At 44.8% G+C, this 26,921-nt stretch overlaps 2 protein-coding genes across 17 annotated transcripts in view; one reads left to right on the top strand and one right to left on the bottom strand.

The window, feature by feature from the left end:
• Window positions 1-21,902, bottom strand: part of LOC129838408 (inactive histone-lysine N-methyltransferase 2E-like) — a 45,031-nt gene extending 23,129 nt beyond the window's left edge. For 11 of the 16 annotated variants that reach the window (XM_055905334.1, XM_055905336.1, XM_055905342.1 and 8 more), the window contains exons 1-3: window positions 21,553-21,902; window positions 12,177-12,361; window positions 1,489-1,603 (exon numbers count right to left, since the gene is read on the bottom strand). In XM_055905334.1, the coding sequence (XP_055761309.1) occupies window positions 1,489-1,603; window positions 12,177-12,247 (186 nt within the window). In that variant the 5' untranslated portion in view covers window positions 12,248-12,361; window positions 21,553-21,902. The remainder of the gene's footprint in view (window positions 1-1,488; window positions 1,604-12,176; window positions 12,362-21,552) is intronic. The other 5 variants (XM_055905335.1, XM_055905340.1, XM_055905349.1 and 2 more) reach the window with 1 other exon arrangement.
• A 3,621-nt stretch (window positions 21,903-25,523) lies between these two features.
• Window positions 25,524-26,894, top strand: LOC129838413 (NADH dehydrogenase [ubiquinone] 1 beta subcomplex subunit 2, mitochondrial-like). Its single transcript, XM_055905353.1, has 4 exons — window positions 25,524-25,712; window positions 26,073-26,217; window positions 26,356-26,448; window positions 26,785-26,894. The coding sequence occupies exons 1-3, from the start codon at window positions 25,591-25,593 to the stop codon at window positions 26,428-26,430; spliced, it is 342 nt and encodes a 113-aa protein (XP_055761328.1). The 5' UTR covers window positions 25,524-25,590; the 3' UTR covers window positions 26,431-26,448; window positions 26,785-26,894.
• The last annotated feature ends 27 nt before the right edge of the window (window positions 26,895-26,921 follow it).

Genomic DNA, 26,921 nt, shown 5'->3' with positions numbered 1-26,921 from the left:
TGTCCTGTATTATAGTGTACGGTAGTGTCAGTATCCTGTATTATAGTGTACGGTAGTGTCAGTGTCCTGTATTATAGTGTACGGTAGTGTCAGTGTCCTGTATTATAGTGTACGGTAGTGTCAGTATCCTGTATTATAGTGTACGGTAGTGTCAGTGTCCTGTATTATAGTGTACGGTAGTGTCAGTGTCCTGTATTATGGTGTACGGTAGGTAGTGTCATTGTCCTGTATTATAGTGTACGGTAGTGTCAGTATCCTGTATTATAGTGTACGGTAGTGTCAGTATCCTGTATTATAGTGTACGGTAGTGTCAGTGTCCTGTATTATAGTGTACGGTAGTGTCAGTGTCCTGTATTATAGTGTACGGTAGTGTCAGTGTACGGTAGTGTCAGTGTCCTGTATTATAGTGTACGGTAGTGTCAGTATCCTGTATTATAGTGTACGGTAGTGTCAGTATCCTGTATTATAGTGTACGGTAGTGTCAGTATCCTGTATTATAGTGTACGGTAGTGTCAGTGTACGGTAGTGTCAGTGTCCTGTATTATAGTGTACGGTAGTGTCAGTGTCCTGTATTATAGTGTACGGTAGTGTCAGTGTCCTGTATTATAGTGTACGGTAGTGTCAGTATCCTGTATTATAGTGTACGGTAGTGTCAGTGTCCTGTATTATAGTGTACGGTAGTGTCAGTGTCCTGTATTATGGTGTACGGTAGGTAGTGTCATTGTCCTGTATTATAGTGTACGGTAGTGTCAGTATCCTGTATTATAGTGTACGGTAGTGTCAGTATCCTGTATTATAGAGTACGGTAGTGTCAGTGTCCTGTATTATAGTGTACGGTAGTGTCAGTGTCCTGTATTATAGTGTACGGTAGTGTCAGTGTCCTGTATTATAGTGTACGGTAGTGTTAGTATCCTGTATTACAGTGTACGGTAGTAGCATTGTCCTGTATTATAGTGTACGGTAGTGTCAGTGTCCTGTATTAGTGTACGGTAGTGTTAGTATCCTGTATTATAGTGTACGGTAGTAGCATTGTCCTGTATTATAGTGTACGGTAGTGTCAGTATCCTGTATTATAGTGTACGGTAGTGTTAGTATCCTGTATTATAGAGTACGGTAGTGTCAGTGTCCTGTATTATAGAGTACGGTAGTGTCAGTGTCCTGTATTACAGTGTACGGTAGTAGCATTGTCCTGTATTATAGTGTACGGTAGTGTCAGTATCCTGTATTATAGTGTACGGTAGTGTCAGTGTCCTGTATTATAGTGTACGGTAGTGTCAGTGTCCTGTATTATAGTGTACGGTAGTGTCAGTGTCCTGTATTATAGTGTACGGTAGTGTCATTGTCCTGTATTATAGAGTACGGTAGTGTCAGTATCCTGTATTAGTGTACAGTAGTGTCAGTATCCTGTATTAGTGTACAGTAGTGTCAGTGTCCTGTATTATAGTGTACAGTAGTGTAGTGGTGTGTACTGCAGTGGAGTGTACTCACGGCGTAGGGCAGCCCAATGTAACTGTGGGAGTGGTGAGAGCTAATGCTGTAGATCTGGTGCGGGTAGCTGGACTTCTCCACCACCACAGGGCTGGCCTCTACCGATTCTGGTCTGCTGGACAGAGACAGAGAAACAGAGTTAGGAGGGGGATCCCATTCACAACGTAATAGAGAAGAGAGATCTGTGTGATGTAAAATGAAAGATAGATAGACATACAAGGGGGACAGAAACAGTAAGAAGGGGGATTCCATTTACAACAGCGAGAGAGAGCGAGAGAAGACACAGAGAGAAGACACAGAAAGAGAAAAATGAAAGCTAGACATGAACGAGGGAGAAACAGGAGGGAGATGAGTGTAGCGTTAAAGGACAGGTAGAGTGAGAAAAAGGGTAGAATAGGAGAGAGCAGAGAGAACCTCCTCATAAGCAGTGAGTATTGTTGTGCTTCATTGATTCTCCTCTTCCACTGGCTTAATGAGGAGTGTTTATTTGGGAGGGCTTTAGGGGAGCTGACAGTGGTTGTGACAGAGTGGAAGTGGCCTGCCCCCCATATCACCTCAGCTAACTGGGCAGAGCTGATAGCAGGGTTAATAACTCAAATGGGGACCTAATCTCTCCACAATATTTCAACCCGAACCCCATTTCTGGAGGACACACACACAACATTGACACACGCAGAAACAATAACAGGCATTCACTTCCTTGAGATCATTTATCAAACTGGTAAATCCACTTTTATTCTATGACATTGCAGTGGTGCAGAGAAAGCCTGTCTGGCTGTTTGAACATGGAACCAAGGACATGGGGGTATGGTTAACTAGGCTACTTCTCACTGGCATTGAAGGAGGGAGGAGGGCTTCAAAAGGAAGACAAGTGATATTGGCAAACAGACAACAGATAGGAGATGAAGGAGGGAAGGAGAGATGGGTGGAGTGGCACTGTCAGGAGAGAAGAAAAGAAAGAGATCAGTGACAGCCCAGGCAGTTGAGACTCCAGGCTGATGTCATGACAAATCAGAAGGCTAGCTGATGTTCCAACAACTAATACTGCAACTCCTACATACAAACAGCCTGTTGGTCAGTCATGAGGAAGAAACTCCACCAAATCCTCCCCTTCTCTTACAGGATAGTCCAGACAACTGCTACAAGGTCAAAGAGAGGGAGAGTGAAGGAGAGACAATAGAGATGCCCCCAGGTGTATCCGAGGCTGGCTTTGCACAGCCACAGTCATCTCAGAAGCAGAGGCTAAATGAAACCTTGACAAGAGGCCAACTGCCCTGCCAAGAAGTTTGGCTGACAATGCAGAGTACAAGAGAAAAGCCCACTAAACAAACTGGACAGCTACAAAGGTACCGTATTACAAAATGTATGTGTGGTCTGATGGTGTAGTAGAATGCTAGAATGGCTATATAGAATGGCTATATATATAGAATGGCTATATAGCTCAAACAGGCTATGTAGCATATTCGGACAAGCCAAGACAGTTAGTAGCAGCACAGTAGGGTAGCAAAACTAGGCTACTCAAACGAATGGACGTGCCACGTGTCAGCATGTTAAAGTACAAACACACACCTCTCCAATGCTCCAACCCTCCCTCTCGACACCCCGTCCCTCCTAGGGTAAAGCAGCAGTACAGTACCTGGTGGAGTCAGTCTTTCCCCCCTAGTCTCCCCGCGTGCTGCACACTGTGACCTCTCAATGCTCGCTGTGCAGCACTTCCTTAAACATGGTATTGGCGCTCAAGCAGCAGGCGCTTTGTGTCAAAGTGACAACGTAAGTGCCTGTAAAAAGGTCTAGGGGCGGACCCCGGGGAAGGTGTGTGTACATCTCGCTGAAACACACACACACACACACACACACACACACACACACACACACACACACACACACACACACACACACACACACACACACACACACACACACACACACACACACACACACACACACACACACACACACACACACACACACACACACACACACACACACACACACACACACACACACAGAGTTCACTACCCTCCCCAGGGCAGAGAAGTAATCCAAGCCAAATCCAAAGAAACTTTAAAGTAGACTACTGAAAACAGTGTGAATGATTTACTTGGGTAACAATCTATACTTCATATTCAGGGATTTGCAGGGATGCAGCATGCATCATTCAGTGAGAGAGAGAACATTCATGTATTAAAATGAAATCAGTGAGCGTATGACGAGTCATTAAAATGGGCTTTATTGTGCTTTCCTGGGATAGTCCCTCTGGTGAGAGAGGGGGATGATAGACAAAGGAGAAGAGAACAGACATGTGATGAGCCAGTTTGTTTGACGGATGGCGAGGGGCCATGTTTGGTTTCAGTGTGAGTGGCCAAAGGGACTGAGACTGACTGCATCAATCATGTCTGTCTCATAGGAAGTCAGGGACGAAGACACAGAGTACATGATGCTATAGTCAATCACAATCACACACGTCTAGGGGGAAGCTATGAGATGTGAGACACCGGGAGACTCAGAGAGCACAGACAGCAGAAAGAGACAGCAGAGATGGAACGGAGGTGTCAATTAAACAGACAGCTAGGCATGTGCTAATCATAGCTCACAGCTCAAGAGAGAGCTTAATATGGAGCCAGAGATCACACACACCGACAGAGACAGAGAGAGCGAGAGCGAGGGACAGCGCGAGGGAGAGAGACACAGAGCGAGACACAGAGAGAGACAGCGCACTTCTGCACAGCCAGCCAACACACACACACACACACCGCTGCATCTTTCAGAGGGAGGTGGAGAGGCAGTGACTGCTCCTCTGGGACTAGTACTGCTGTTCCTAGGGTTAGCAAGTTAGCACACTAATGCTAACCTCTGCCCTGTGTTGAGAACACGAGGGGCTCGAGGAGGAACAAGGATCTGTGACTTGTTTTATTAGTAGGGTGGAAGGAAGAGGGCTAGATGATAACTACCCTGGTCTGTGGGCACAGTGGAGGTAGGTAGTCCTGTGTGTGTTACAGACAGTCAGCCATACTCTGTACTCCCTCACAGTGGAGGTAGGTAGTCCTGTGTGTGTGTGTGTTACAGACAGCCAGCCATACTCTGTGCTCCCTCACAGTGGAGGTAGGTAGTCCTGTGTGTGTGTGTGTGTGTGTGTGTGTGTGTGTGTGTGTGTGTGTGTGTGTGTGTGTGTGTTACAGACAGCCAGCCATACTCTGTACTCCCTCAGTGGAGGTAGGTAGTCCTGTGTGTGTGTGTTACAGACAGCCAGCCATACTCAGTGCTCCCTCACAGTGGGGGTAGGTAGTCCTGTGTGTGTGTGTGTGTTACAGACAGACAGCCATACTCTGTGCTCCCTCACAGTGGAGGTAGGTAGTCCTGTGTGTGTGTGTGTTACAGACAGCCAGCCATACTCTGTACTCCCTCACAGTGGAGGTAGGTAGTCCTGTGTGTGTGTGTGTGTGTTACAGACAGCCAGCCATACTCTGTGCTCCCTCACAGTGGAGGTAGGTAGTCCTGTGTGTGTGTTACAGACGGACAGCCATACTCTGTACTCCCTCACAGTGGAGGTAGGTAGTCCTGTGTGTGTGTGTGTTACAGACAGCCAGCCATACTCTGTGCTCCCTCACAGTGGAGGCCCAATTCAAGCTTGTTAACTTCTTTTGACAAAATCTGCATTAGGCAGGCAGACGCAGAGCGGAGAGAGAAGGATAGAGAGAGGGCTTAAACCCCGACCCTACGAACAGAAGGGCCCTGGGCTGAGACGCGGCCCTTAAAAAAGCTGACAAAGGGGGAGGAGGGGGAAAGAGAGGTGAGCGCGAACCATTTAAGACGCCTTAACCACAAGAGGGCCACCTGTCATTCAGCCTGATGACCATGGCAATGGCCCCTGCGCAGTGCGGAAGGGAGACATTGGGGAGGTTTCTATGGCAACCAGCTGTGGCCGCCTGCAACAGCTCTTAAGGCTGGGGGAGAGTGACACCGTCCCATTTAAAGAGACAAGCCCTCTAAAAGCAGACCTTTGTGTTCTTCAACCACAGGAGCACAGAGGAGGTCTCTCTTATTTGTCTAGAATACTTGCCAGTATCCCTGAGGAGGGTATAGGGAATACTGTGAGAGGGTGGTATGTTGTTGCCATGGCGACAGGCTCTACTCCCCTAACAAGGTGCACAGCGCCATTTTCAGAGAAATTCTCCCTCCACCTGGTGGTGTCAGGTTGGTAGGAATCATTCTAAATCATGACATTGGCTACACTGACACTGTATTACACAGAAGCAATAACTTAGAAACAGAAAGTGAACAGTAAGGGTGTGTGATGTTAGGTAGTCATAAACACAGCATATGTTGTACCTGTTGGGGATGGGGGCGCTGTTTAGACTATTTATGCTAATGTGGCTAATTTTTTAAACGGCTTCCCACAAAATCCTTGATCGTACAATATGCATATTATTATTATTATTGGATAGAAAACAGTCTATAGTTTCTATAGGAGTTGAAATTTTGTCTCTAAGTGGAACAGAGCCCATTCTACAGCAATTTCCCTGACATGGAGTCAGATTTGAGAAATGTTGGCCACTTTTCTGAAGTCAGTTAAAAGGGCACTGTCGTTGCTATGACTATACGGACACTTCTTACGTCTTCCCCTGGATGCCTTTACGTGATGACGATTCCAACGGGGTCGATTGCTCGTTCACAGGCCCTACAAATGAAAAAAACCTTTAGCTAGCAAGTCTTTTCTTGCTGCGTAACGCGCGTGGAAGACACCGACCCTCTCCTGTTCCAAGCGTTAGTTTAGCCTGTTATATTTCTCCGGTCATCTTTTCACTCGTTATAGGAGTTAAAAACATCATAAGGTAGTTAATTTAAAGCGTTTTATAGCAATTTATATCCGTTTAGTGCGATTTTGGGACATTTATTTTTGCAACGATGTGAAAAGTTGGGCATGCTTTTCAGTTCATCCCGAACTCAGTTGACATTTCCACATGGCAAGAGGACAGCTTTCCACCAAAAGACGATTTCTCCCAAGAAAGGATCCTTTGCCCAAGATACTGATGGAAGAACAGCTCAAGGTAGGACATTTTTATTATGATAAATCGTGTTTCTGTAGAAAAATTTTAGTGGCTTAGGACGCCATGTTTTTTGACGTAGCTTCGCTTGGCGCAAACTGTATTGAAAAGTAAGGATAAATTAAAAAATGTAATAACGCAATTGTATTAAGAATTAAATTGTCTATCAATCCCTGTCCACCCTATATTTTTTAGTCACGTTTATGAGTATTTATGTATAAGAGTAGATCACTGTCTAAGTGGCGCAAGGACATTTTCTGACCAGCTGAGCTACATTTCACATTGTCTAACCATGATTTTGGTGGCTAAATATAAACATTTTCGATCAAACTGTATATGCATGTTGTAATGTGATGTTACAGGAGTGTCATCGGAAGAATTAAAAAAAAAATTAATATCTTTTGGCGATGTTGACTTTTATCGCTCACTTTGGCTAGAATCAATGCTGGGCTGCTAATTGCTATGTGCTAAGCTAATATAACGATTTATTGTGTTTTCGCTGTAAGACACTTAGAAAATCTGAAATATTGTCTGTATTCACAGGATCTGTGTCTTTCGATTCGTGTATGCTGTGTATTTTTACGAAATGTTTGATGATTAGTAGTTAGGTAAACACGTTGCTCATTGTAATTATTCTAGTCCATTTGTGATGGTGGGTGCAATTGTAAACTATGCCATCTACCTGAAATATGCACTTTTTTCTAACAAAACCTATCCCATACCATAAATATGTTATCAGACTGTCATCTAATGAGTTTTTTTGTTGGTTAGGGGCTATAAATATCTTAGTTTAGCCGAATTGGTGATGGCTACTGGTGTTGGTGGACAAATAAAAGATGGTGGATTATGCTAATGTGTTTTTAGGTAATAGATGTACATCTTTACATATTGTGTCTTCCCTGTAAAACATTTTAAAAATCGGAAATGTTGACTGGATTCACAAGATCTGTGTCTTTCATTAGCTGTATTGGACTTTAATGTGTGAAAGTTAAATATTTAAAAAAAATATTTTTTTTGAATTTCGCGGCACTGGTTTTTCAGTGGGGGGGGGGGGGGGGGGGGGGGGTGCCGCTAGCGCCACGCTGATCCTAGACAGGTTAAGTGACAAGCGCTTCTGCCTCAAATCTTCTCTACAAAGTATGTTTTGTCATATATGGAACTTGGATGGTCTGGTCAGATTAGGGCATTGAGAATGTCTATGGGAAGTGATGGGTGTGAGACGGTGAGTAGTGCTATTATTGTGATCAATGGCAGTGATTGACCAGGCCTGTCCCTTACAGCAGACAGCAGGGCTATGGAGCCCCTCAGCGGGGCTAGAGAGAGAGACACAGAGAGAGAGAGAGACAGAGACACAGAGCTAGACAGACAGAGATAGAGCTAGACAGAGAGAGAGAGAGAGAGAGACACAGAGAGACAGAGACACAGAGAGAGAGAGACACAGAGAGTTAGAGAGAAAGAGAAACACACACAGAGAGTTAGAGAGAGACACACAGGGTTAGAGAGACAGAGAGAGAGACACACACAGAGAGAGAGCGAGAGACAGAGAGAGAGAGACACACAGAGAGACAGAGACACAGAGAGAGAGAGACACAGAGAGAGAGAGACACACACACACAGAGAGTTAGAGAGAGAGAGAGAAAGAGACACACACAGAGAGTTAGAGAGTTGGACACACACAGAGAGTTAGAGAGTTGGACACACACAGAGAGTTAGAGAGTTGGACACACACAGAGAGTTAGAGAGAGACACACAGAGAGACAGAGACACAGAGAGAGAGAGAGACACAGAGAGAGAGACACAGAGAGTTAGAGAGAGAGAGAGACACACACACACAGAGTTAGAGAGTTGGACACACACAGAGAGTTAGAGAGTTGGACACACACAGAGAGTTAGAGAGTTGGACACACACAGAGAGTTAGAGAGAGACACACACAGAGAGTTAGAGAGAGACACACACACACACACAGAGAGTTAGAGAGAGACACACACACACACACACACACACACACAGAGAGTTAGAGAGAGACACACACACACACACACACACAGAGTTAGAGAGGGACACACACACACACACACAGAGTTAGAGAGGGACACACACACACACACAGAGAGTTAGAGAGGGACACACACACACACAGAGAGTTAGAGGGGGACACACACACACACAGAGAGTGAGAGAGAGAGACACACAAAGAGATTGAGAGAGAGAGACACACACAGAGAGTGAGAGAGAGAGACACACACAGAGAGTGAGAGAGAGAGACACACACAGAGAGTGAGAGAGAGAGACACACACAGAGAGTGAGAGAGAGAGACACACACAGAGAGTGAGAGAGAGAGACACACACAGAGAGTGAGAGAGAGACACACACAGAGAGTGAGAGAGAGACACACACAGAGAGTGAGAGAGAGACACACAGAGAGAGAGAGAGACACACACAGAGAGTTAGAGAGAGACACACACAGAGAGTTAGAGAGAGACACACACAGAGAGTTAGAGAGAGACACACACAGAGAGTTAGAGAGAGACACACACAGAGTTAGAGAGAGACACACACAGAGTTAGAGAGAGACACACACAGAGTTAGAGAGAGACACACAGAGTTAGAGAGAGACACACAGAGAGTTAGAGAGACACACAGAGAGTTAGAGAGACACACAGAGAGTTAGAGAGACACACAGAGAGTTAGAGAGAGACACACAGAGAGTTAGAGAGAGACACACAGAGAGTTAGAGAGAGACACACAGAGAGTTAGAGAGACACACATAGAGTTAGAGAGACACACATAGAGTTAGAGAGAGAGACACATAGAGTTAGAGAGAGAGACACACAGAGAGAGCGAGAGACACACAGAGAGTTAGAGAGACACACATAGAGTTAGAGAGACACACAGAGAGTTAGAGAGAGACACACAGAGTTAGAGAGAGACACACAGAGTTAGAGAGAGACACAGAGAGTTAGAGAGAGACACAGAGAGTTAGAGAGAGACACACAGAGAGTTAGAGAAACACACAGAGAGTTAGAGAAACACACAGAGTTAGAGAGAGACACACAGAGAGTTAGAGAGAGACACACAGAGAGTTAGAGAGAGACACACAGAGAGTTAGAGAGACACACAGAGAGTTAGAGAGACACACAGAGTTAGAGAGAGACACATAGAGTTAGAGAGACACACATAGAGTTAGAGAGACACACAGAGAGTTAGAGAGAGACACACAGAGTTAGAGAGAGACACACAGAGTTAGAGAGAGACACACAGAGAGTTAGAGAGACACACAGAGAGTTAGAGAAACACACAGAGAGTTAGAGAAACACACAGAGTTAGAGAGAGACACACAGAGAGTTAGAGAGAGACACACAGAGAGTTAGAGAGAGACACACAGAGAGTTAGAGAGACACACAGAGAGTTAGAGAGACACACATAGAGTTAGAGAGAGACACATAGAGTTAGAGAGACACACATAGAGTTAGAGAGACACACAGAGAGTTAGAGAGAGACACACAGAGTTAGAGAGAGACACACAGAGTTAGAGAGACACACAGAGAGTTAGAGAAACACACAGAGAGTTAGAGACACACAGAGTTAGAGAGAGACACACAGAGAGTTAGAGAGAGACACACAGAGTTAGAGAGAGACACACAGAGAGTTAGAGAGACACACAGAGAGTTAGAGAGACACACAGAGAGTTAGAGAGACACACAGAGTTAGAGAGACACACACAGAGTTAGAGAGACACACATAGAGTTAGAGAGACACACAGAGAGTTAGAGAGACACACAGAGAGTTAGAGAGACACACAGAGAGTTAGAGAGACACACAGAGAGTTAGAGAGACACACAGAGAGTTAGAGAGACACACAGAGAGTTAGAGAGACACACAGAGAGTTAGAGAGACACACAGAGAGTTAGAGAGACACACAGAGAGTTAGAGAGACACACATAGAGTTAGAGAGACACACAGAGAGTTAGAGAGAGACACACAGAGAGTTAGAGAGACACACAGAGAGTTAGAGAGACACACAGAGAGTTACAGAGACACACATAGAGTTACAGAGACACACATAGAGTTAGAGAGAGACACACAGAGAGTTAGAGAGAGACACACAGAGAGTTAGAGAGAGACACATAGAGTTAGAGAGAGACACACAGAGTTAGAGAGAGACACACAGAGAGTTAGAGAGACACACAGAGTTAGAGAGACACACACAGAGTTAGAGAGACACACACAGAGTTAGAGAGACACAGAGAGTTAGAGAGACACACAGAGAGTTAGAGAGAGACACACAGAGTTAGAGAGAGACACACAGAGTTAGAGAGAGACACACAGAGAGTTAGAGAGACACATAGAGTTAGAGAGAGACACACAGAGTTAGAGAGAGACACACAGAGAGTTAGAGAGACACACAGAGTTAGAGAGACACACAGAGTTAGAGAGACACACACAGAGTTAGAGAGACACACACAGAGTTAGAGAGACACACACAGAGTTAGAGAGACACACAGAGAGTTAGAGAGACACACAGAGAGTTAGAGAGACACACAGAGAGTTAGAGAGACACAGAGTTAGAGAGAGAGACACATAGAGTTAGAGAGAGAGACACACAGAGAGAGCGAGAGACACACAGAGAGTTAGAGAGACACACAGAGAGTTAGAGAGACACACAGAGAGTTAGAGAGACACACATAGAGTTACAGAGACACACAGAGAGTTAGAGAGACACACAGAGAGTTAGAGAGACACACAGAGAGTTAGAGAGACACACAGAGAGTTAGAGAGACACAGAGTTAGAGAGACACACAGAGAGTTAGAGAGACACACAGAGAGTTAGAGAGACACACAGAGAGTTAGAGAGACACATAGAGTTAGAGAGAGAGACACACAGAGAGAGCGAGAGACACACAGAGAGAGCGAGAGACACACAGAGAGAGCGAGAGACAGAGACACAGGGAATTAGAGAGAGAGACACACACAGGGAGTTAGAGACAGAGTTAGAGATAGAGACACAGAGAGTGAGAGAGAGAGCGAGAGACAGAGACACAGAAGAGAGAGAGACACAGAAGAGCGAGAGAGAGAAACACAGAGAGTTCGAGAGAGAGAGAGAGAGACACACACACAGGGAGTTAGAGACCGAGAGTTAGAGATAGAGAGACACAAAGAGTTAGAGATAGAGACACAGAGAGTGAGAGAGAGAGAGAGAGAGAGAGACAGAGACACAGAGAGAGCAAGAGACAGAGACACAGAAGAGAGAGACACAGAAGAGCGAGAGAGACAGAGAGTTAAAGAGCAAGAGAGAGAAACACAGAGTTAGAGAGAGAGAGAGACACAGAGAGTTAGAGAGAGACACACACAGAGAGCTTTAGGCCGTAAGGGGGGATATGGTAGACAGACACAGCCAGATGACATGGCCAATTAACGTGAATGAGGAAGTGGGGGAGAAAGGATGAAATAAAAAAGAGAGAGTGGGTGAGAAAGAGATTGGAGGGGGGGGTGGGGGTGAGAAAGAGATGGGAGGGGGGTGAGAGCAGCAGACAATGGAGGAGAGGCAGAGAATGAGTGAAAAGGCAAATAGAGAGAGTAAGAGAAGAGTGAGATGAATCATGAGATGCTGGGTTTGGCCCGAAGACGTTGGTATACTCACTCTGAGCCTGCAGCCATTTCCAGGTATGAGGTGTCTGCTGTGTCCACCCCTACAGGGATCACTATGCTCATGACGTTCTTTGCTGGTCAATTCTTGTCCTACTGAGTCCAGAGCATGGGAGTCCAAAACACTGAGGCATGCCAGCCACAGCACTCATTGCAGACATCTAAGTGCATCCACAAGGCCTGCCAACACACAGAGGGAGAGAGACAACAAGGGAGTTAGCATGGTGAAAAGGGGACAGTCACCTATTTGAAACTAGATCAGACAGACTGAAAACTGGGGTATTTACAGGAATCACCATGATTCATAAATTCAGCTGTGTGAGATGTAGGTACTAGCTAACTGCTAGATACACAGAAAATAAACAGCACGATAGGAATTTCCCTAGTAAAGCTCTCAAAGAGAACCCTCGCCCACCTCACTGGCTACCTGAGACATTAATGGATGCAAGGGGGAAGAGAAGCTATAGTAAGGCGATGCCTGATGTCGGTAAACTGGTCAAATGCGACCTCTACACAGACTGCCACGAATGCAGGATGCTGCGGTGGCAGTGTTCCACCACAAGGGGGTGTGAGAGAACACAGAGCTCTGACTGGCGGCCATTAATGGAGAAGGAGAAAGAAAAACGCAACACAGAGAGGCCATCTTTTCCCCGAGCAGGATTTTTCTATTGAGCAGAACAGAGTACACACACACACACTCGCTCTCTAAAAGGAACAACCACACACGCACAATCCTTTAAAGCTGTAATTAGAGCTGCCACAAGCCCCTGGCTGTCTGGATGTGAAAGCCAGTGTTAAATAGGCATCTTGTCTCACTCTCCCCCTCTCACACTGTTTGCTCAGCATTGCAGGTGGACAGAAGATGCATAGAAAGACTAAGTCAATAATTAACTCCATTAGGTGTCACACAGACTGCAGCCTCTCTCTGATGAAGAGAGAAGTAGGACGAGGGACTAAATGGTAGGTTGACAGACAGAGGTAGCCACTCCCGCTAACAGGCAATAACAATGCTATGTACATAGACTAAATAGACCTGTCCCAATTAGCCTATACACAAACAAACAAACAGTGGGTGGTAATGTACAGGCTATTGTAGCTTATAGCCTACGTAATGCAATGCATGTGTCCAGACAGGGGCATATGAGCTGGCCTTGATACTGAGAGCACAGCGTTGTTGATAAGTGGGATTAGTGGGAGGGACACATGCCTAGACAAAATAGGCTGGAGTTCACACCTCTGTGTGTGTACCAGCCCAGGCATCCAGCAGAGAGGGCTCATCTTTGAGACACTGCTATAAAAATCTGGACATTTCAGGTTTACTAGACCTCCGAAACAGTTTTACAGTCCCTTTAAACAGCAGGGCCCATATCACAGCACAGCTTTGTGTGGCTCAATTAACAATAGAAACCAATTGTTGGTGTAACATTTCCCCATAACAGGGCACTTAGCCAGAAGACTGAAATGACATAAAACCTTTTTGTGTTATCTCTAAGGCTCACTATGTTTTGGTGTAGTAAAAATCACCTCCTTCGGTAACAGGCCGTCTGTTTCCAAGCGTTTTGCTCTGATCTTCTCAGCCTGTCTAAGGGAATCCTGCTGTCACTGCTCAGGAATACACACACACACACACATGCTCAGCTCACTCACACACACACAACCACCCCCGCAGACAGATAACCCAAACCCCCTCCCCTTCTAGACCCTTGCACACATTCCTTTGCTGGGAGGCACCCAGGGGCGCGCATTCACACACACACTGCACCAGGGCCAGACACATTCAAGACACACAAAAGGGGGGTTGGAAAAAAGGCTAACGAGTACAGTACAGCATTCCTGACTAAATCTGAGCGCTGTGACTGCCTCCGACGCTCCTCCCACTTCCTCTAGCGGAGCTGACTGTCACACAGGACCAACATGCCAAAAAAAGCAGAGGAAAAAGACAAACACTCCCTCGCTCCTTCTGCCCTCCCTCGCTGTGCCCCATCCACCCCACCCGGATGTCTCTCCTCTTCCTAAATAAACCTCAGAGCATGGAAGGGAAGGGGAGTGCCGCAGACAGGGCTCCTAATTACAAAGAGTCTGGAAGAGAGACAGAGCATGGTGAAGAAGGGGAAAGGAGAGAGAGAGTACAGGAGGGAAAGGGGGAGAGAAACACAAAGCAAAAAATGATGATAGAACACTAGCTAGTCAAGCGAGAAGGAAAGCTGTGGCGCTTTTGTACCCCACTCCCCCTTTCGTTCTGTCTGAGGTTCTCTCATCACGGATCTCACAGCACTGCAGGGAGCCTTCCAAATGAACCATCTACCCTCTGTTTGGGAGAGGCGCCCAAACTCCTGTATGGGCACTAGGGTTCCTCTAGCACAGGCAGGCACAGCAGCCTTCTGAGACTACGTGGGAGAGTAGAGCAGAGACTAGAGCTGAGCCCACTCTCCCCCCTCTTCTCATTTGCCATTCTCCCTTTCCCAATCTCCCCTCCTCACTAAGGCCACAGTCACGTCATTGTGTGGGGGAATAACTTTCCTTTTCAGACAGACCAGTCACTGAACTGCATTCAGCAGGGAACACACACACACACACACAGTTGGAGCCGCCGTACGTCAGAGCTTGTTTTCGTTGAGGCTCTTTGGGCCAAGTCTCAGTGTTTGATTTTGAGCCGGGAGAAGAGAACGATGGATATAAAGACGGGCTTCTAACGGACCCCGCGCTCCTCCTTCCCTCCAAGTTCCCAACAGAGCTGAAGTGACTTCACACCATCCTCATAGGCTGAGTCATCGCAGCAGCCAGCCACGAGCGTGCACACACACACACCAACATAAACACACGCCTATACACTGGAAAAAGACACCATCAGAATGTCACAACCCTTCCTTTCACAGTGCCCAAACAGGGCTACTCTCTGCATCAGCTGTCCTGTCCTTCATTAATCACTGTGCCCAAGCTGCCAGGGCTCCCTCTGTGCTTTACCTCTGAAGGTGAAGCCATACATCAATAATACAGGACATTAGAGATGTAGGCCTACATTGTGTGTATGCATGTGTTAGAGATTGTGTGCCACTAGTGGCGAGTAGATACGTTCTACTGTGATGTTTACCATTGACCACCTATCGCGCAGTAGCAAACTGCACTGTGTCCAGACCCACTAAAAGGCATTGGAGAGAGAATGATGTTGCTTTGTCCACATCCACACTCTGCAGAGCACACTAACCAGCAGACAATGGCCCCGGGCCAGCACTCTGTGTGTGTGTGTGAGAGTGAGTGACAGTGGGCCCTAGAGGCTACTCTATACACATCAGCCTACACACTTTGGGCTTGTACCCTGTCAAACGAACACACACAGAGGGTAAAGGAGGGATCTCCCATCTCAGGTGCAGGGTACAGCCAGCCAGCCAAGGTTTTCAGTCCAGTACATCCAGGTTCTGACAGCTGGTCTGGGGCAGCCCTACTCTGGCCCTGTTCTGGCCTACTCTCCCTCGATACACCCTCCTCTCGTCCACTCCCTAACACAGCACGGCTCCATTTGACATTCTTAAATTTGATAAGGATGACCGATGACAAACAAAATCATTGATTTGCGTCGAGCTCGCCTGTCAACCTGAGTGACTCAGTCTTGTCTATATTAGGAAAGAAAGGTCAACTACTCAAACCAAATAAAAGTGAGACTGACAGGCTCAAATGTAGCTTTTCTGTGCCTGGTGTTAATCGTAGGCCTAGATTATTTTTGCCCATATTGTGCAGCCCTACGTGGCAGTGTTGCAATTATCTCAAAGTGCAGGAAATGCAGAAATTAATAAAAATGGCAGAAATTATTTTTGGATGAGGTTGAAAACAGTATAAAACAATCAGAATCGAGAAAGACTCATTGAAATCACCCTAGGGCCTCGCACTACTCATAAAGCTTAATTTACAAAATGTATTAAAAAAAAATACATTAAATACCATCAAAAATATGAAAAATAAAGTGCTATATTTTGGCCATATCGCCCAGCCCTGGTCAGAGACACTCAAGCCCCAATACAGCACTGTTCCATGATCGGTTTCACGCCTGGCTCGCACTGGCGTTATATCACCAACCACTACATTCACTCTCGCCTCCACTGAGTCTGCCCAGTACCCAGCATGCCTTGCACCAAGTAAGTAGCGCTAGCATGTAGCACAGCAACAGGAAGTGGGCAGGGTTAGGGAAGTATCAGGATTGCTGTTGCAGCTGTCCCAGGCCAGGGGCACCTATTTGGGAGGTAGTCTAACTAGCGAAAGGTCCATTTAACAAGGGATCAATTAGAGCCCAGAACCGCAAAAGAACCCTGTCTCCCTCTCCTCCTCGTGTGTGACCTATGTGACTGTGCTGGGCCTCAGAGCAAGACCAGCCTCCTATGAGCTACTAAAGGCCTGACTCTAGCTCTACACAGAAAGGGAGGACACTGGAGGCTTAGAACCATAGAGCCAGGCAGCCCCACAGGGTAAAACTACCTAGGCTGGCAGTGTACTGTTGTCAGCCAGCTATATCTATACAGATGATACAGTTTTAGGATGGAGTCTGTTGTTCTCCAGGGACAGAGGAAACAACACAAACACAAGTGGCACTCTTTACAGTGGAGGATGAGGCAGGCAGAGAGGATGTCAATAGATTCTCACCAGCTCCATTGAGCTATTGCCTTCTTCTGTCCTACCCAGCACTGCTTTCGATACAGCAGACTAGCAGTAAACATCCTGCATAGTGAACTCCTTCACTTCCTCCCTCTGTGGCCCACTATCCTGGCTATTGGCCGCTCGAAAAGCCTTCATAGCTTCTCTTATTGAGCAGGGCACCCACCAGGGGGAGCGAGGAGAGGGAACCAGAGAAGGCAGTGTGAGTCAGTGTGTGAGGCAATTTGAATACAGCGCAGTTAGGGAGACTGTTAGAATGCTACAAGACCGTGACATGGTTATAGTAGCATGACTGCCACGAAGCAAGAAGCGCCCCAGCCAGTGCATGGCCTCTAGCACCAGGACAGAGCAGAGGCCACTGTCCCTTTAAGAGGAAGAAGAGGTAGGTGACTGGGGATTGTGTATTATATATCAGCTTCTGATTAGACACAGCAGGACCGCTCTCATCCAGTATTTATAACATGTCCACACAAAATGGAGGCATTTTTGCTGTATTCAGAGGCCAACATCGAGGGAAACAGTCGTTTTTTTACTGTGCCAGCTACATCCATACACACAGTCCTCGTTACTTGTCAGAGGGTTCCAGCCTGCAGCGGTTCAAACCAGTGTCTATTTTACTTCCCGGCAGGGGCCCAAGTCTCCCAGGGCCTCTCTGCATCTAGGTCTCTACTGCATGAATGATATCACAAACGTATCATGACATCATTTGTTTGGTGGAGGATGAATCCCACTATGGAAAGCCTAGAGGGAGCAGTGTATAGCAGTCGGAGGCCTTACTTAACCCCCACCGTTGACAGGCATTTGTGAAACAAGCACCTTTGTCAGTGAAAAGAAAGATCAGGAGTCACAAGTAAATGAGTGCCTGTATCAGTGTCAGTCAGTCAGCGACGATAGCCTACACAGCTCTCTCATTAGGCTCCTCTAGAGAAAGAAAGAGAGCAGCTGCACAGCCTCACTGTGGGGAAAACTGAAAACACCTCTGCCTCCAATGATTTGTCCTCCTGTCCTCGATTGGCAGAGGGGGAATTAACATAACCCTCGCCTCATAAGGACACAGAAGACTAATTAGTGCCGTCTTGGAGAACCAAAACAGAATAGATTAATGGCAATCTCTCTCGGCAGCCTCCATTCAAGATGGCCACAAATCCGGATAATTTTCTGTTCACGTAAGGAGGAGTCTCTTCTTACATGGCTATGGCAACATGGGGTCATGAGGAAAAAGGAGGAGGAAAAAAACACTGGGCGGCTGTCTCAAACTGGCATTTGGACAGAGGCTGCCAAAGTTTGCACCACAGAGAAGTCTCCAGCTTCTCTGGTTTGTCTCACAGGCCAGTAGGGAGGAAGGAATGGAGCGGTGTAGAGCTGCCTGCCTCACACCATCCCAAAACTAGAGCCACCATCAGGGGACGGACTACTGTGAATGAGGCCTGAGCTGATGGAAAAATGTCACAACACATGAAAGGAAAGACATGCACTGTCAGGAGAAGATTGTTTGTGCAAAGTGGAGGCTTGTGTGTATGTGTGAGATGTAGCCAGGCAAGTTTAAAAAGCCTTGTTGGGAGACTTGGGCTCCTTGTTATTTCTATAAGGAGTGATATAGAGCTCCTCGCTGGCCAGCTGTGTGTTATCATGAATTGTCAACACTGTCACCAAAACAGCAGACAACAAAAAAAATTGCCATTTATTTTCACTATTGGGTTATTTGGTGACGGGCATCTGTTCTGAGTCTGTGAGGAGCTGAGAGGGGGGGGGGGGGGGGGGCAAGAGGAGGGCAGCAGGTCTTTGTCAATGTCAAAGGGAAATAACCAAGTCAGCGGTTGTTTCATTCCCCCTTCACAAAACGCAACGCCTTTGGCCACCAGGTAGGACTTGAGAAACTGCCTGTTTATCTATTCATGAATTTAATGTGAATTATGGAAATTTTCCAAATTGGAAAGTACAATTGAGACAAATTAGCCTATGTTCCAAAGAGCTAGGCCTAACCACACTGAAATCTTCCTAGCTAATTTAATGACTGAGTTTCTAGTACTAGTCATACCCGAACACTGGTAAATATTACACAAGCACATAGTTCCAGCCATAATGACACAAATCATGGTTGTTGTGACCTGCTTGTTCTATGGTTCATATCCACAATCAGTATAATGCTGTCCTCCTCAGTCAAGCTGACCTTTAGATAATTACTACTTATTAACTGCATATACATGCTTACCCCATAAAATAGCATTGATGTTTCATGAACCTACCATTCTACCACAGTAAGAGAATGGGTAGGTAAATGATAGTGAAGTATGAGATATTAAAAATGTCCATCTAGTGCTTTCTACAAACACATGAGTTAGACTAGTAGCCTACTTACTGTTAAATGTGGTAACTTAGTCCAACGTGCCAGAAATGGGTGGGAATGTTTAGTGTTGGACAAAGCATGAGGTCAAAGAAGAGTGGGGGTGGCAATAAACCTCGTATTGTTCTTTATACAAAGTGCTGCGTTTGTATCCTGTTATGCAACTCCTCAATATGACAACCTGCTAATAACATAGCCAAATTCAGCAACTACAATAAATCTAATCTGACGTATATTGCGTTGTAGTACAATCTGTATATACATCTTGCTCTACAAATACAATGCATCATGAAACACAATATTAGCAAAGCAATTTGATTGAACGACATGGGGGGGCTATTAGCTAACTAGACAGTTGGCCAGCGAATCTCAAACTATTTTATGACCTGACAAATGTATGTTTGCACCAAACGCGGACCTTGTCGTTGTTTAAATGTACGACAAAAAGCTGTCCTTATTAATCTATCCCATTGTGCACTCGCTTTCCCGTGAGTGTGTCGGCGCTGCAGTCAGCTCAGCCGATAGGGGTGTGGAGGGCTGAACATAGCTATTAAATTACCACAACATCAAGCCAAGCCGCCATTTTCATAGCGCTTTTCTAAGGACAGCGAGAAAACCGTGTAACTGGGGGGACGGACCCTCGCCACGAGAAGAAAATCCCCAAGAAAGCAATCAATCGTCTTTCAGACATTCTTACTTAAGTATCAATCTGTCGATGCCGTTTCTGTGTAATTATTATTTGAAAAATGTAGAATCTCGTCGATAATTTAGCCAGCGGGTTAGCTAACTAGCCATGCTAGCTAGCTGCGATGGCTTTCAAAGATACAAAACGTTGGCTAGCGCTTCTCGACAAATGAACCATTGTCTCAAGCTACGTAGCTAGCGGCTAACACATTACATTGGGCCTCTGTCTTGAAAAAAATAACATTTTAAGCTTGTACTACTACCAGACTGCCACATCAGTTGTAGTACTTAGCTAGCTAATATTAGCGTTCGAACTGCGTCGTTACGCAGGCCAACGAGGGCTTTAACATGAAAAGATTAGCTACCTAAGTTAGTGAGGTTAGTAAACACGTCATGGTGTGAACAACGCGCAAATGTAACACGCTTGCCGAATATACATTCTCGCATTTAATTATTTTTGAAATAACATTGTCTCAATCTATTGTAAACAATCGCACAATTTAAACGGTCAAAGAGGCTACATTGTCAGTGGAGGCAAGATTCCCCGATTTGGAGTATGCCCCCTCCACGGAGGTATGGTCCCCTCCCCCCACGTTTGCAGCAGTTAAACCACATATCCCTTAATTTAGATTCAGAGGGTATAATGCATTTGTCAGCTAGCAACAAAATAGAAGGGTGGGAGTTTACCGGTCCAATAGCCGTTTGTTCAACTCGTGACTGAGGAGGCCTCTAGTTTTATATCTAAAAAAGCATTTACACAATAGTGGACATGCGATTGAAATTTGAAAAGAAATATAATGCAACTACAATTAACATAAATAATTATACGTAGTCTTTAGTTATCTAGCTGTATATGTAAACAAAAGCCCTGTCAATGCCCTCTGCGCAACACCACATTTTGTGGACTTGTTGGCTAGTTATTCATAAACGGAAATAAACCTTCCTAGGATCAACAAGAAGCGCACTTCCAACCACATGCAAATATGGAGCTAGATAACGAGTACGGATGTGTTAAACCAAGCCAGTCGAACAAATACTGCAATACAATTCACGATTTACTTGTTCTGTAAGTAAATTTTTACCACTAGCCTATTGCATGGGAGTACATTGGCAAACTGACCATCCTTTGGGGACTGGTTGAAAATGAGAGCGGGGTAGTTCATGCCACCTAGTTAGCTAGTTAACGTTACGTTCGACTGCAACAGCATACTGACATTGCAGGTATCGCTAACTAGCCAAAATAGTTAATGTTTGATAAAGTATTGATTCCATTTCTCTTCATTAACAGACAATCCAATGTAGTTATTCAACTGCATTAACTATGTAAGCGTGCTAACGTTTCAGAAGCAGCAGGTTAAATCTAAAAATCAAATGCGCTAACGTTAGCTAGCTAAACAGTGCACTGTGCTAACAGTTGCTAGCCAGCTAATACCAGCTAATGTTACACCAAAACAACACTCTAATTCAGGAATAACATTCTAAATAAGTGGCTCACTTATATTAAAAACCAACTCATTTGCTACCAGAAAGTTAGTTATTATCATCTAACTATAGCGCCATCAGCATCCACGTAGCTAACGTTACTAGCTACAGTAGCTAGCCATGAGAAACCAAGTCGGTAAGCTGGCTAGCTAGACTAACTTGATGAGCTCTTGAAACTAAGACAACGTATGAGGTAGTTTTAAAGGGTTTTACTTACAGTTAAAGTCCACTCACTGTAGATACCCTGAATAAAGAAACAGCGACCTGGGTGAGACCCCCGTCGCTAGAGCTTCGCTCTCTACACAACCAAAACAATAGCTACTTCACTCCACACTGCGGCTCCATAAGGTTTAAAAATATTTACACTGATAGCAGTCTTCTTGAGACTCCCCCTGCTGTAAATAATTTTCGTTGGTAGTTATTGGAACCCAATAATGACAGTCAGTTCCTAACCGTTAAAATTGTGTCCTACCTACGCCGACTGTTAGAAATTAGATCCCCTCTATACCCTATCTCTTTTCCCTTTGCAAAAATGGCGGCCCTGGCAGGACTGCCGTGACTCCGCCTCCTCCAGCCCCATCAACCCCTAACCCGAGCCCCGCCCCTACACTCTCCGGGGTCCACAGCCCAAGATTACAGGGGCGCGGTGAAAGGAGATGGCTACATGCGCGTTCACGCGACCCTGCCCTGCCTGTTCTGTAGTTTTGTGTCTGTAGTCCAAATCGTGCCACTATGATGCCACCATGCAGGATTTATGTGAGTTCAGTTGCAACGAGTTGGTTCTAGAAAATGACATATAAATTATTTCTTACAATCCTAATTTATACAATATTATCTCCAAACTTCATTTATAACAAATGTAAACATTCATAGGATTGGTAAAGAAAGAACATCTCAGATTGTGTAAGCACAGCATCTCATGCGTTCAACAACTCATTAAAAATGAATCCATTTCCATGAATAGAATAATATCTCTTTGTCAATTAAAACATTAAATAAAAATGTACCATTTCCTAAAACTGCAAGAAAGATCAAGCAACATGGTGCAACACAAAATTACAATACATGACAGACACCACAATACAAGGCATAGACTAAACTCATATACAACTCCTGTATGTAGTGTTTATTTTCAGATCACGTGTGTTTTCTTTTCAACATGTACCTGAGAACAATTTGTACACTTTGATGTGTGACGGGGTAAAATTAGGGTAGTCAGTGCTTGACTTGGGCAGAAGTTTACTGGAGCTGAGTACCGATACTTCAGATTATCTTCTGCTTGAGCTCCTGCACCTCCTATAGAATATTATCTCAAAAGTATTGTGGAGCTCCTGCACCTAAATATAAACAGTACCCAAAATGAGTACTGGCACCTACAGTATTTCAGTCCAAGTCAAGCACTGTGTGTGTGTGTAGTCAATGCCATTTCTTAGCAGCCAAGGACAAAGTACTGTTGCTTTTATTACTTCCTCTGGAGGAACTTGTTGAATTGTCAGCCCTTTCCCTCCTGTTTCGCACTTCTCTTAACTGCAAAGCAATCTGATGTGCTTTTGTCAACCATATGACCATGATGTCTGGCACAGAGACATACCATGTTCTACATCTATGGTCTGCCATCTCACCACCGCTCATGTCTCAAAGATTCATTCATTCAAGTGCTCTTTTCACTTTTATCCTACTGCAAAATGTGAAACTTTATTAAAATAGTAAAACAAACAGAAATATATTGTATTGTCACTGAGGTCCATGACACGCCTTCTCTTCTGTATCTGCTACAGATAAAACAAACTCATGAATGGCAATTATTAGGCCCTACTTACCAGAGTTTGAAATTAGCATCTAAATCTGGTGCCCAAGGCAGTAGGAGAAAACAAATATTTATGTAACAAATATCTTATGTAACCCACTTACACTTATTTATTTGATTTAACTGAAGGCAAGGTGGGTGGTAGGCAATACTGACCAACTAATATCAACACAATCCACAAATGTAAGCATCATGTGCTATTGTACAAGTACATTTTACTCATAATTGCTGTTACAGTATTCCAGTCTTTCAATAAAAACGGCACTATTATGAATACATGTTATATGTTTATATGTAGGCCTAGTTCAATAATACTGACAACAATGCGTATAGGCTACAATGAAGAGGTCAAGGCAAACGGATCGTTGCATGTGTAAAGTAAACCGTCTCCATGTCCAAAAGAGGTGCGTCCAACTGTGCAACAATGTATCTAAAAATCCGTTGGACATGTCGTGTGTACGTGTCGTTCGAATTAAGGCGAAGATACAGTGGCTCCTGCGAATCTTCCAATCCTGTTCACATATACAGTCATTGCCTGTTCACATGACATTACAGTTCGACCTCCCCTCCCCCACTGATATCTAGCCAAACCGCATCCCCGCGCGCACGCGTATTACTGAAATTGAACTGGCAGTTTGCTGGGCTTTCTCGTCTGTTGGTTGTATCAGATCGTCTTGACAGAGTAGATCAGCCTTCATAACTGCTACAACTACAATCATTTTCGGAAATCTTGTAGCGAACGTAGATTATATTGTACAGCAGTCGTTGGGCTATAATACGGTATACATCACCTTTTTTTTTTTATTCAGAGTGTAGGGTTTTTGTTATTACAATATTTGGAGACGTTATCAAGAAGTAGCCTAGTCGGTTTCCGAACAGTTTGATTGGGATGAGATTCGGTGGTTAAAATCTAGGGTTCTCGTTTTCGCAAAATGGCGTTCTTGTTTTGATAGATTGACATTGCTCTCAGCCAATGATGCATGAATTGGCCTGTTTTTGCAGAAATGGTTGGCTTCTGATGACATCATTCGGACATCGGTTGTAGGCGGGTTCTGAGCTGTGAGGGGAGAGTGGCGCAACCGGAGAATTTGCAGAGCCAGGCGCCATTAGGGACGAGTCAAGAAAAACAATGCATTGAAATGAAAGATAAATATGGGATGAGCAATTTATTGCTGTTCGACCATAGGAATTATTCAGGGTATCAACGTATTGTATACAGAAAGCTGTAGATCACTTTCCGTATTTTTGTGAAATTGCAACAACGTAGCTGGTGGCAAATAAGATGGCGCCTGCTGTTAGCGATCATGCACGTGCATAAACCGCACTGACTAGGCGGCGGTACCGCGCGCACTCCCGAGAGGAGCGCGGAAAGTATAGTTTCTAAACCATACTGTACTGTCTTCGTGTAAAGTCTTGTTATAGTTTATACTCTATTTATGTATTTCCTATTTTGGTATTTGAACTGAGATGCACACTGATGAGCCAACTTATCTTTAACTACATAAGTCGAAACATGGATGGATGGAATTACGGTCATTGTCTATGAAAATGTAAAAGTGTCCAACAAAAGCTGAACTGAACACTGGCATGAAAGGGAAGAAACTTCAAATTTTTGCAGGACTTTAAAGTAACAATTCGATTACAGTTGGATACATTACACCTGATGGAACGCGAAGTTAATTGCAAATTTGATATTTTAGTAAGATTTTCCCCAAGGACAAAAGCAACTGTCGAACCGTTTAGCTGTTGATAGGGGGCTTGGAGCTTTCCGCCATGTTGTCCCACTCGGTTCTCAGATTCATTAATCAGTAAATGGCGAATAGACTCTTCACAATTATCCCAGAGAAGAATTGCTCTCGTAATTTAAATGCTCATTAACCATTTGTACCTGTTATGCCTGTCTTTTGTCACTTGATTATTCATTAAACCTGACTGCCGTCCTATAATTTCCCTCCACCTGAATTTACTATACTGGACACAAAACAAATGCACTGCGCACCCATGTCATGAAAGACATGTAAACAAAGGAAGGAGGTGCATGACGTTCCAACATAAAACCTGTAATGAAGAGGAAGGAAATTGGAGGGACTGCCATGACCACCAACCGTCCTTGCTCAGTTGTCAGTTTCTGAAAGTTTGCACAGAAGCACGCATGCATTAATTCACCATATCACAACACAAACTTCCAGCATTACATGTTCATATGAAAAATGAAATACATTTCACCCCCCAATATTTCCTACACGATTCCCTTTTAAGAATTTCATACATGCATAAAAAAATAATCTGTAACTACCTAATATACATATAAAGGGCTTTGTCTCCATCTAGTGTGCAAAAGTGAAAACGACACGAGTCGATCCATTTTCTGAACAACCCTCCATCTCGACCAATCATAGCGCTCGTTGTTGGTTGGTTGGACCTCTGTGTCAAGGTGGAACGACATTTATGAGAAAACAACACTGGGGGAACAGAGAAAAAACGATGTCTTCTTTAGGAAGGGCCATGGGTGTCCTTAGGGCCGGGACGCAGCTTCTTACACGTGGACCTCAGAAAATAGTAACCCGAAAGTAAGTAGCTTAATTAACTGGTGTTATAATGTAAACGTTAGATAACAGCTAGCGACGAAAGGTTGACTTCAATATCGTCCTTCATAATTAAAGAAACATTATCAATCACACGTCAGCTGTACACATTCATCACGGTCATCTTAGCTTTAAACAGTAACGTTAGGCTATAGCTTATAACTAGCTAGCAGTCTGACAGTAGGCATACCAAACAAGTATCCAGAGGTAGGCGCCATGATCAGATGTTAACCCATTGGGTTGTTGGGTTTCATCAAATGTGTAGAGCGTAGCTACATACTGGTATACAGTGATGGGGTGAAAACAGTGATACCCTCAGTGCTCTGGTTTTCTGTTTCCTTTCAGAGCTGGTGGTGGACCACACATTGAGGCCCAGTACAGGCAATTCCCACAGCTCACCAAGAGCCAGACGTTCCAAGCAGAGCTCCTCAGCAGTGCCATGTGGTTCTGGATCCTGTGGCACTGCTGGCATGACCCAGACGCAGTGATGGTGAATTAAATGTAGATTAGGCTCCAATTATAGTTATGCCCTGTCAAATCTAGTTTTGCCAGTTCATAGAGGAAAGGATGGAGAGAAAGCTGGTGTCCATCAAGCAGACTTAAACCCCCATGATGCCTCTTCTCTCAGGGTCACTTCCCATGGCCTGATGCATCCGCATGGACAGACCAGGAACTGGGGATCCCAGCTGACGATGAGGAATGAGGTGCCCTCTACCCCCAGGTGTGCCTTTTGTCCTGACTAGTACTGTACTGCTGCATCAGTCTTCACCACAGGATCTGAGACACATCCTCAAGGGATGTTTGTCAATGAGAGCGTCTTGTCCTCTGATGAAAGATTGTGTCCATCACAACAGACAGTCATAAATTGAGGGTTTTATACATATTTGCATTAGGATGGGAAATGGAATGCCTATTCTGTAAGTACAGTAATGATTGTTCATGCACTATATCCCTTCTGTGTTAATATGCCCATTTCAATTAGGTTCTTTACTGTAGCGGTGGCATTGTTTGAAATCATAGGTGTATGTATATTCTAATAGTACTTTTCTATTTCTAGACCTTGTGTGTGTGTGCCCGGTCGTTACGAGTCTACCTGGTGGTCACAACGGTGTCCGGAGAGGCTTCGTTGTACATAGACAAATAAATAAAAATCTATTTATTCTGAAACATATCTTTGGGGTGTGTACATATGGA

The sequence above is a fragment of the Salvelinus fontinalis genome, chromosome 39, assembly GCF_029448725.1.
Source record: "Salvelinus fontinalis isolate EN_2023a chromosome 39, ASM2944872v1, whole genome shotgun sequence".
NCBI classification, from domain to species: domain Eukaryota; kingdom Metazoa; phylum Chordata; class Actinopteri; order Salmoniformes; family Salmonidae; genus Salvelinus; species Salvelinus fontinalis.
The sequence above is the reverse complement of the archived record's forward strand: the minus strand, read 5'-3'. Positions and strand labels throughout refer to the sequence as shown.